This window comes from Pinus tabuliformis, chromosome 9 (assembly GCF_031772625.1).
Source record: "Pinus tabuliformis cultivar Carrire ecotype Pingquan chromosome 9, CPIR1, whole genome shotgun sequence".
Classification (NCBI taxonomy): domain Eukaryota; kingdom Viridiplantae; phylum Streptophyta; class Pinopsida; order Pinales; family Pinaceae; genus Pinus; species Pinus tabuliformis.
Window position 1 is genome coordinate 380,714,844 of NC_142307.1, and position 11,478 is coordinate 380,726,321.

The 11,478-nt window shown below is 37.0% G+C and overlaps 2 protein-coding genes across 2 annotated transcripts; one reads left to right on the forward strand and one right to left on the reverse strand.

Annotated features, from left to right (window-relative positions):
- Positions 1 to 682: 682 nt before the first annotated feature.
- LOC149148752 (filament-like plant protein 7) lies at positions 683 to 3,894 on the reverse strand. The gene is made up of 4 exons (XM_089442267.1): positions 3,741 to 3,894; positions 3,481 to 3,573; positions 3,270 to 3,387; positions 683 to 1,701 (listed from the first exon to the last, which is right to left on the reverse strand). The coding sequence occupies exons 2-4, from the start codon at positions 3,571 to 3,573 to the stop codon at positions 815 to 817; spliced, it is 1,098 nt and encodes a 365-aa protein (XP_089298393.1). The 5' UTR covers positions 3,741 to 3,894; the 3' UTR covers positions 683 to 814.
- Positions 3,895 to 7,119: 3,225 nt separating this feature from the next.
- On the forward strand, positions 7,120 to 11,221 carry LOC149148753 (uncharacterized). Its single transcript, XM_089442268.1, has 4 exons — positions 7,120 to 7,216; positions 10,525 to 10,637; positions 10,750 to 10,873; positions 11,115 to 11,221. The coding sequence occupies exons 1-4, from the start codon at positions 7,120 to 7,122 to the stop codon at positions 11,153 to 11,155; spliced, it is 375 nt and encodes a 124-aa protein (XP_089298394.1). The 3' UTR covers positions 11,156 to 11,221.
- The last annotated feature ends 257 nt before the right edge of the window (positions 11,222 to 11,478 follow it).

Genomic DNA, 11,478 nt, shown 5'->3' on the forward strand with positions numbered 1-11,478 from the left:
GTTCCCTTATGAAATTAACTACCCAAACTGCTTACGTGTAAAAATGTGTGCTATTCGATTTTGTTGTTAGACGATTAGGTAATCGTTAACCGTTGATCTGAATTGAACCATACCAGCCGTGACGCTTGTTACTGGGTCGTTCAACATTCCACGATGTTTCGTCTCTCTGGCTCACTCTGTATCGGAATATTTACGCCGTAAGGCGTTCCCTTATGAAATGAACTACCCAAACTGCTTACGTGTAAAAATGTGTGCCATTCGATTTTGTTGTTAGACGATTAGGTAATCGTTAACCGTTGATCTGAATTGAACCATGCCAGCCGTGACGCTTGTTACTGGGTCGTTCAACATTCCACGATGTTTCGTCTCTCTGGCTCACTCTGTATCGGAATATGCAAGGAAAATTATAGGAAGACATCCATTCAACTCCTGTACCAGGGGTTGCCAATGGTCTGGGTAAATTGTTCTACTACCTCGGATTTTCTTTTGGGAGACGCTAGATGCATAGAAGATGGTTGGCTGTGGATAGAGCCCTCATCATTCAACCATTTTTATTCACCGTGTCACTGTGCAAGATTGTAATGGCTTTAACCGTAGAGATAATGTTTTTTTTTTTGGGGCGGTTCTTGCTTGTTTGGTTTTGACTCGATTTTTATCCGTATCAATGTGTTGCAGTTACATATTCTGAAGGCATGCTTGTTTTGCCCTTGCGATTTTATTTTGTATTTTGTGGCTGTATGGAGGGCAGAAGAGTCGTTAGAGATAAATTCTGTGTAGCCCATTGTGAATGGAGGTGAAGATATGAATTTGTTTTTCAATTTATAATATATTCAGATATGTTAGCAGTGGCATTGTCCTGAAATCGATGCTGGGTGATTTCCTCTTTGGCCTGAACAAGTTTTCCCATTTCAAGGTTCAAACTGGAAGCTCCAGGATGGATGATTTGAACTATCTCGCCAAGGGTGGCAAAATTGGCAGAGCTCTGCTCATTTTTTCCGGCCTTCTTGAAGTCATCGAGCTCTGCCAAGAGGGCAGATGCCCACGATTCAGCACAGCTCATTTCATCTTCGTTATTCTCATCCATATGTACAGTAGATGCCACGCTGCTGGCATTATCTACTGAATGGCGAGAATGGGAACGGCGGGGAGATTTCAAGGTGGGTAATTTTGATGCAGAGAGCTGGAGGAGGTCATGGTCCAACAAGTTTTTGCTTGAATCAGGTGAGGCTGGACACGGCTTGGTTAATGATGATCTGCTTGGCTGGGATATATTCTTGCCCTTCTTGCCCACTAATCCTCTCAGCCTCTGGCATTCTGATTGGAGCTGAGCAATCTTTCTGACATTCTCCAGGTATTGCATGTGGGAAACCTCTGCAGCTTTCATGGAGTGCTCCCTCTCTTCGCTCCGGATTTCAATTTCCTTGTTAAGCAAGTGAAGTTCATACTTCAAACGAGACTTTTCCTTTTCTGCAATCTCCATGGTGCGTAATTCATCTTGGGATCTCCTTTTGGAGTGGAGGACGTCTTGGTATGATGTGAAGAGAAGATTCTTTTTGGATTTCACCTTATCGATCTCTTCCCTGCCCAATTGAAGTTCTATCTGGCATTCATTCAAGGATCTTTTCAGTTCAACCTTCTCTGCAATTGCGACCTCCAGCTCACGCTTTGAAGTTGCCGCTTCAGCTTGAGCAGTTTCCCATCCTACCTCGAAAACAAAAAGAAAAGAATGTATTATCAAATTTCAAGGATTGTTTTTTCACTGGGTGGGGTAATCTACAATAGAACGCCACTGGATGCATGAAATTGAGTATGATCCAAACAATCTGGGGCTCATAAAATACACCACAGGATAATTGGAACTTAGTGCCATGTGAAGTAATTGAAGGTTATGTGGAAATAAGCAATTGAAACCCACAAATTCTTAATTATTATTTATTCATGTGATGCAAAGGGGTTTTAGAGAAATAGGTTCGGTTTACCTGTATATTTTTATATGCATTAGATAATGCTCGTAATGTTGGTAGTGATAAATATACTTCATCTGTTATATAAGGTTTTCTCTATAGTCTAATTTGTTTAAAATTTAATAGAGATTTATTGAAATTATATTTTAAATTGTGAAATTTTTATAATCTAAGTACTTAAAATTTTTCAAAATACTGGATTTATATATACTATCAAAAACTCATATTAAAAAATAAATATCAAAATTTAACAATTTTTTTTTTTTAACCAAATTCTAACTAAAAACTTTAAATATTTAAATAACAAAATAATAATATGGTCGACCCAACTTACCTACATACAACCCATACCAGAGTAAGGCATTTGTCAAAGGCATTTGTCCAACATATTTGGTTAGCAATATCTTATGTTTTCTCTATTATTTCTTTTGCCTGCCCTCATATATATAAAAGAAAGTAGAATCGATTCAATTGGAAAAAAAAAGCATATGAAATTATTCAAAACCAACCTATATGATTTATCTATAACAGGTGAATTTATTTAAAGATATTATATATGATTTATCTAATTGTAATATTCAATATTATTCATATATTTATTCACAGAAAAGAAAAAGTTAATTAAACTTTTAGATTTATATGGTTTATGGTTTTAACTAAGTTAAATTGTGTAAAGTAGAATAAAACCTACCATGTTTAAGATGAACACTTTACCTATTATCAAAGATAAAAAAGCGTTTTTAGAAAAATGAGAAAGTGGATTGCTGAGAAATAAAATTTTATTCCTTAATACTCTCTATTCTCATCTTAAGCACTATCTATTTTTATTTGATACTCTCTATTCTCATCTTAAGCACTCTCTTAAATTTAACATGGAGAATCAAAGAAATTTCACAACTAGGCAAAGCATTTGTGTTGGTAAGTGAGACTCTTTCTAAGAAGCAATTCTGACAGCCAGGTGACAAACTACTGGGTCAAGGAGAAGATATACAAGGTCTATAATCTATTTTTCGAGGCATCAAACTTTGCCATCATATTCAAAAACACTTTCACATACTCACTGACAGAAACACGTTACACATTGTGGAGAAGAAAACTCAGAAAACATATATATTCAGCTCACAAGTAAACAACCACAAATCATCACCTAGAATGAATCTCAATCGAAGAAGTTACACAACCAGGTCAACCAATTTGATATTGACTAAACCATTTTGACACAATCTCTGGAACGTGCTTGCTTCTTCAGCTCACTGATCGCATAGTGAAATTGAAGATATAAACAATCCTGAGGTGTATCCTAACCCTGCCTGTAAATGGGTAGAAGATTGTTACCTGAAACTGCCTCTTCCAAAAGTTTTTCACGCTGCTTCACCATATCTTCTTTGCTTTCTGTTGCCAATTCTTCCTCCAAGTGCACTTCCTGCTACACCAATAATATAGAACATCAAAAATCATTTCAAATCATTAAATCTATATAAAATGAGTTCTGATATATAAGAAATTAATGCCCCACCTCATGAGTCTGACCAGACGAGCAGGTAACATTAGGCTTCTCTTCTTCCCTTTCCTCCTGCTTCTTTTTCCATGGCCAATTTTTTCGACCCATCTGGTTATACAAACATGAAATACAAAAAAAACTGGTTCATCTACCCAATTTCTTCAAGCTTTGTCACAATGAAACTTAACATAATAAAATTAAGGAAAGCCAAATTCCTTGTGCTTCGTTGCAGCTTTGTCTATCTAAATGTAATAAAGTGCATCATCCATAGTTACCTGCACTGCACCCTGATCAAGTACTGTTGCAGAATGTCAAATGACAGGACAGTATTGTTATTTTTGTTGGAGATATGTCATTATAGTTGGATTGGATTCATCTTCTTCAAGAAATGTGTAGGCAAAAGTTCTTTATTCCCGGGCTGACGAACTTTCAAAGGATCGCTTCCTCTGGCTAAGGTTGGAAGAATATCATAAAACAAAAAAGCATGGAGGTCCAACACTAAAGTTGAAAAAAAAAATCCAAAGATACGCTACCCACAGGGAAAAAATGGCAGGGGAACCAAACAGAAAGAGTTCATCACGCATCTGCCACCTTTTTATGACTTTACTTCATCTCAAGGGACCTGGAAGACAATACACATGGATACTTAACCAAAAGGCAAATCTTTGTTACTATTTTAATGGAAAGTTTGGAAGTTGGTTTAATCAAACCAAAATCTTAGAATGCAGTAAGAAGCACACTAGCTTACAATTAATTAATAAGCACAAAAAGAAAAAGAAAAAAAAGTATGTTCTGTATTCTTCCTTTGCCGAAAGCAAATGGTGATGTGAGTTTTTCTCACAACAAAGCCCCCACATGTTATAAATTTTTTTATTTGACATGAAATTTATGTCAACGGAAGTGGCTCACCATGCTCACAGTTTCTCCTGTGACATTTACAGACTGTCACAATAATTCTTCATACATAGCATCCATTAGAGCTTTTCCCATTATATATATCTTAAGTTTTGTCTTATTTTCATAGATTAAGATTTGAATTCAAGATTTCTAATTCGGTTTCGGTTTGGTTTCATTTTTACAGACATTGCCAATTAAACTACACCAAACTGACATTTTTATATTCAAATTTTCAACTTCACTCGAGTTTCATATTCTTTATAGCGTTATAAGGTATATATTTTTACACTTCTCTTCAGTTTCATATTATTTATAGCGTTATAAGGTATATATTTTTGCACTTCTCTTCAGTTTCATATTCTTTATAGCTTTATAGGGTATATATTTTTACACTTCTCTTCATTTTCATACTCCGGTTTTCTTTCTTAGACAATGTGACACTCCGAAGTCAGTTTTCATATTCAGATTTGCATTCCTGTGACACTTTCACTTCAGTTTCATGTTCAAATGTGCACTGTCAACTCAGTTAATCAGATTTGCATGTTTAAATAAGGTTTGAGTTGTAATATTTATTGGTAAAGCATATAGAGTATCTTTGACTCACCTATATTTAACATTTCAATGAGCGCAATTCCAATTAATAGAGAAAGCATAAAACTTTAAGCATCTATCTTATTTCTATGTGTAATATTATAAAATGGTGAATTATTTTTTAAGTTAATTTATATGTTTATTTAATTACGCCATAAGGCGTTCCCTCTGAAAGGAACTCTCCTCCATGCCGCGGTGTCTCGTTATGAGCCCTTAGATCGATTGTTAGACGATGGAATAAACTCCAGCCATGAAATCATCGGTGAAAAATGTTGTAAACGGTTCAGTTTATTGGAATGTCGTCAATGACAATTGTCACTCAATGATGAGCCTTCCCATCAATTCTGCCATCCCTTCTTCCATTAATTCCCTCGCCGCTCTTTCCGCTTCCTCTCTCTTCACCAATGCATCTGCGCCCTTCTACGCTTCAATGCCCACCTTCATCTCCTTCACTAGAAGGAAGCCATTCATTCTCTGTTCAGCCATTCATTCTCTGTTCAGCAAAGAGAGGCCAAGCGATCATTGGCACTCCATGTAAGATTCTTTCGATCGTTGAATTCCAACCGCAATGAAAAAAGAAACCGTCTGTGGATGGATGAGAGAGGACAGCAATCTGAGGTGAGAGATCCAAGGTGAAGGCCTTGGAAGTTTTTTCATATTCCCAATAGCAGGATTACATATATAGAGATTATGCTCCGTGCAATTATGGTAACAGCATAAGATTTCACTGACACAAACACAGCAAACCCCAGATTTAACAGCCATACCCAAGATATTATCACTGGAAGGAATCTCAGGCAAAAGATTAAAGTTCTTGAAACGAAATGGTTGAAACTCCATCGGAAGTTTGAACAAAACTGAATTTCTTTCCGCACACCACATCTCTGCAGCCCTCCCACCATTGTAGCATTCACATTTTATTAAAAAAACAGGGGCACGGAATACCTGGTTTTGGTTGGAGAGCAGATAATTCCAGCGTTTGTACGTTTGAACAAAACTGAATTTCTTTCCGCACACCACAGCTCTGCAGCCCTCCCACCATTGTAGCATTCACGTTTTATTAAAAAAACAGGGGCACGGAATACCTGGTTTTGGTTGGAGAGCAGATAATTCCAGCGTTTACAAACAATCCTTAACCTGTTTATGCTCAGAAAAGGTAAGCGTGAAAAAATTTCACTCAACAAATCCTCCGGGAATTCTTTACCTGTATCTCCAGAAACAGTTAATTTTTCCTCCGGGAATTCTTTACCTGTATCTCCAGAAACAGACATTTTTCTCTCTGTATGTCTTATTTCAGAGTTGTTGTCCTTTTTCACCTCTTTTGCAATTGCAACTGTTAAACTCTATAAAACTCTGATAGTGCAAGGGTTACAATTATTAGTGTTTGACAAAAGCAGAGAAAAAGCGTGGAGGTAATGCAATGGCAGTTTGTAGCCAATTATAGCCATTCCGAATTGCAACAGAGAGATTATCTACAGCCAAGTCGCTTCCACCTTGCGTTAATTAGGCAGTTACCACTCAATTCGGCATGTTGTTCACCTGAGTTTTCTCCATGTTCATTTGAGGCGAAATCCAACATGGGTGTACCATAAAAATCGATTATGAAAGCGCAGACAGTAAACGAAAAGGATGTGAGAGCATCTTGCACTAATATTTTAGCTTTCTCCAATAGTAAGGGTATGCGTACAAAAATGTTCATCTCGGCATGATCCCCTTCGATCTGAACATCAGGGAGCTCTATGAAGCGGATCATGTCCCTTGACGAAGATGGTAGGGTGTGGTGAGGAGAGTCGTCCATCCATATGGCGGTGAAGAAGGTGACAGAAAAGCCATGGTACACAGTCAGCCGCTTTGCAAGCTCGAGCAGTGGGATGTGATGGCCCGACCCAAACCCACGGAAGATTGCGACATGAGGTTTTTGGCTCTGCTCTTGCGACTCCATGAATGTCTCTATATTCCAACAAGCAAATGCCAATATTTGAAGGGTGGGTTCTGTAATGATGAAGCAGAATTTATAGTTATAAAACAAATGTATGACATTCACCCATTTTTAGCACAACTTATCATCTCATTTCAGGCCAAAAGTTTGGAGGTTTAATCCGAACTTGCAGGAGACCAGGAGGATGAAGAGGAGCATGAGGAGGACGAAGAGAAGCATTGAGGTCCATGGCGTCTGATTCATCTGCAACCTTCAAGCCTTTTGGAGTTCTCTTTGTTTGCCTTGGTGAGTACCATCCATCCAATGATTCAACGAGTGAGTTCGGTATCGGTCATTGTTCGAAATAATGATTCCATAACGTCTACCATTATTGTCAGCCATCCAATTGTAGAAGCTTATAGTATATTGTACACTAAAGATCCAAAGCCTGAAGCCAAGCATAATTCTCTGTATCATGCCTGACTTGAGCTAACTAAATTTTTGTAGTTCTATTCAATTCAACTAAAGGAGCTAGGTTCTTTGTAGCTTCTATATTATTAAAAACCCAGACCCAATTTCTCATCTATGTTTCTATTAGAACAAATCATATTAAACTGGCACTCGAGATTTTTACAGTCATAAAATGCACCCAATGATTGCAGAGAGCAAATTTTAGTAATGCCTGAATACCAGCGAACGTCCGGTTAGGACATAGAAATTTTCTTCTACCCTTTTGAGCGTTTCAAGAAGAAACATGATGTGAGGGGCTGCATCCTCCGACTGAGGTGTCGGGTCTAAGGGATAACTATTCTGTTAAAATCCTTTGAGATCTGCACCTAGCCTCATTCCTTGGTGCCATATGGATCGGGTAGCCAACAGTGAGAAAGCTTGGGGGACAGCTTAACACTTCGCCAACCTCACTAGTGAATCAATATCCCCTTAGGCTATTAATGCTATGGGTGTGACCTCTCAAGGCAGGGTGGGTGCCTGATAATCAAAGATTTAAGTTTGAGCTGAAAGCCGTGCAGCTCAAACATGAAAAAAATGACTGCAATATATACCTCTAATTTAAGGATTATTAAAACTTAGGATGTTCAGTTTTCCTGAACATCCGATGAGATTTAGTACACAGTTACTACAGAAATATATGTAATCCACCAATTAGGCTAAACTGCTCTAATGCAGGGTAACAACCAACGTTGTGGAACCGCAATACAATTAAGATAGCTCATTTGGCTACTTTTGTACAAAATGATATTACTACGATAGGCTACATATTTATCATCGTTTGTCCATAATTGGACAACCATCTCTCTGACGAGTTTCAAACTAGCTTAAGGTGCTCGTAAGGGGATTTTTTCATCCTTACCTTGCTATTGTGAAGCTTACAGAATTAGTGGATATCACTGAACAACTTTACAACCCGTTAAGCTAGTTACCGACAACCAACTGTCAAAAATACAAAAAGACATAGACACTAAAGGTTGTGCATTATTCTTATGTGCCTCGTTGTCTAAATTCTATTGAAGTTCTTCTGCAACGCAGAGACCCGCATGGCTATCCCTTGTCCTATCATTGTTAGATCCTTGATACATCATCAGAGTGTTTTAGCAGCTGCTTATATATATATAAAGGAATCAACAACTAAGCCGAGTACAGGTTTGAATTCGCATGACATGGAGTCAATTGTGACTACTACCACTATAACTTTTAGGTGAATATATGCACGCTCCCACACACTGTCCACAAAGTTAATTAAGTATTTTGGACCGCAAACTTTACATAAGACTTTATAGGAAATCCACCGCCGATTGAGCTGCCCAGGGACTATTAGTGGTGTTAGCTTTATCAAACAACAATGCTTAGATTTATTTTGGAACTCATAGGTAGAATAGCTTTGATTGCCACAATAGGCATGCTGCTTATCATGCCCATTGCCATTCCATCTATGACATATTTTTGGTTTATCCAAGAGCTTTCAGTTTGCGGTTCTCTACACGTTTTCAGATTCTCAAAGTCCCATCAAGGTAAGTAATAGTCATACCGACAATAACTCTATGATAATATATTTTTAACAGCCTTAAATATTTATATCGAGCACAAAAATACTATTAAATATTTTCATTGCTGTTTAAGGACCAACTGTTGACAAAATCCTGGCATTTTTTACGATAAAACCAGATCTGATCTGAGTAAAATTGCTAGAGAAATTAGCATGGAGTCTAGGGGCTAAATGCCAACTCTTTATTGGGTGGAAGCTGCGGGGCAGCTGAGGTTGTTAGTTAGGGTACAACTTTGCCATGATGACACAAGATAAAGAAATGGTACATTAACGGGGAACTAGGTCCTCATGAATAAGGAGGGCCTAATTACTATATACAAGAGATTATTATAGCCATTCTCACACAATTGTGTATGATTTTTCAATATTTTGGTTATTAAGAGATATTTTCCTATTTCTAAAGAGATGTAGATGTGTCTCATCATTATTATACTTTTGAGCCACACTGCCTTTCTATATTTGATGTATTTAGTATTTTTCTAGTTATTTCTAGTAACTTGGAGCATTACATCAAGGCCCAGCCTTGGATGTGGAAGAGAGGGGAAGGGAAATCTCACCTCAGAAAGGCCTTGGCTTTGTCTCAACTATTTTCCCCATCATACAACCCCTGAAAGTAGATGCTTTGATGATCAATCTTAATGGACTAGGGCTTATCCTTTATCAAATAAGCCTTCTGCTTCTAAGGAAGAAATCAAATCAAAGGCTGTCGTGTGCGGAGGGCCATTGAAACAAGGGTCTGACTCTTGACATGATCACTTTGTTTGCTACTTCCAATTGCCTAAACTTTCTAAGTTCAATGGTCAATTTACTGCTTCCATAAGGTCTCTCCATAGTATGTATTTTCTAGATTATTTTTGTGTGTTTCTGGTTGTCATTTTCATGTCAAAACAGAGCTGGTCACCAAGGAGTGTGGCTCATTATGCTCTCTGCACTCAATGTTTGTGTCTCTAGTCATTAAATCTAGCTGAAACATTTTAGTGGAATCCAGGGCCAAGGATTTGGTTTCCATCTTTTTGTTTTTAGTGCTGAGTGATGCATTTCAGTTTTATTTAAACACGTGAGCTTGCTTCATGTTTACATAAGTTGTTGAGTTTATAATGATACACATTTTTTAATATTTAATCATGAGTTCAACTTACCAGTAGAAAATGGAACAAAAAGAACAATCACATGAGATAGTATCCACTATAAACTTCTTCATAAAAACTTTGTAGAATAATTACCAATTCATGGTAACTAAATATTTCATGTAGAGTTATGCATTACTTCAGTCCTTTAAAAGTAGAAATTCTAGATGCATTACTTCATTCCTTTACAAAGCAGAAATTCTAGTAACCAGTTACCGTTGATATCTCAATGCTCATGATTGCTTTTTCAGGGCCGTGATGCATATCAATGTCAAGAAGGATAATGATTATTAGCTGTGGAAAAATTATTATCTGATTTGTCAAGGATAATGATTTGTTATCGGCTCCTATTGTTGCAATTGGGGATGATAAAAGCATTGCAAGTTTAGATATCTTAAGTAGTTGAAAAAATATTTGCTAATCTCTCCAGGAAAATAATCTCTTTTTATTCTTGTTCTTGGAAGGCAACATTTGTCGGAGTCTCATTGCAGAGGCTGTATTTCGTGATGCTATGCAGAAAAGGGGATTGACATCAGCATTCAAAATTGACTCTGCTGCAACTATTGACTACAATGAAGTAGGTTCCAGCTTATCATGGGTCAAGGCTAATTGAATTGGTATTTTAAATTTTTTTGTAGTATACTGCAATAAATAGGTATCACGTATTAATATGTTGAAATTATTTGAAGGGCGATCCTGCAGATCCCAAGATGAAGAATGCAGCCAAGAAACGTGGAATAGAGATAACTTCTATATCACCTACAGACTTTAAAGAGTTTGATCTAATACTTGCAATGCACAAGCAGAACAAAGGTAAATAAAAAGCATAAATGGCATATAAAACTCCCAAAATTTTCAGTTTCATTTGCTAAGTTGTTCCAAACAGAATCTAATAAGCCAATACTATTGTTAAATTCAGAAAAATGTACATTAAAGTTTGTCTATGTTATTGTTAACATATGCTTCTAATTAGTTTCTAATTTGTGTGCAAATATAAATTAATAACATGGGATGGATATATTTTGTATCTGACATATTGAAAATTCTCCTTCAGTGCCCCCAACACACAAGGCCTTTATTGCTTTTCCCAGGTAATTGTTTATATTTGGTATTCTTTATCGTTTCCCTGTGATACTCATACCATGGAGGAAGCCATTTTTATAGTCAGATGGAGAAAGTGGAGGAGCAAAGTAGCTGTGAGATATCAAATGGACAATTACTGTGCCAATGGCTTGCTACCTTGGAGCTCTGAAAAGCTTCCTACAGCAGTGGTATGAGAACTCAACTTTGCTCAATTATGGTGAAGTTTTAGTGTGATAGCATCTGAGATTTGTTTTGAGGTTGGTTCTCTCTGTAACTGATTTTTTGATTTTGTGTGTTGTTGTTCGCATTACAGATGTGGCTGATACTGCACTGAT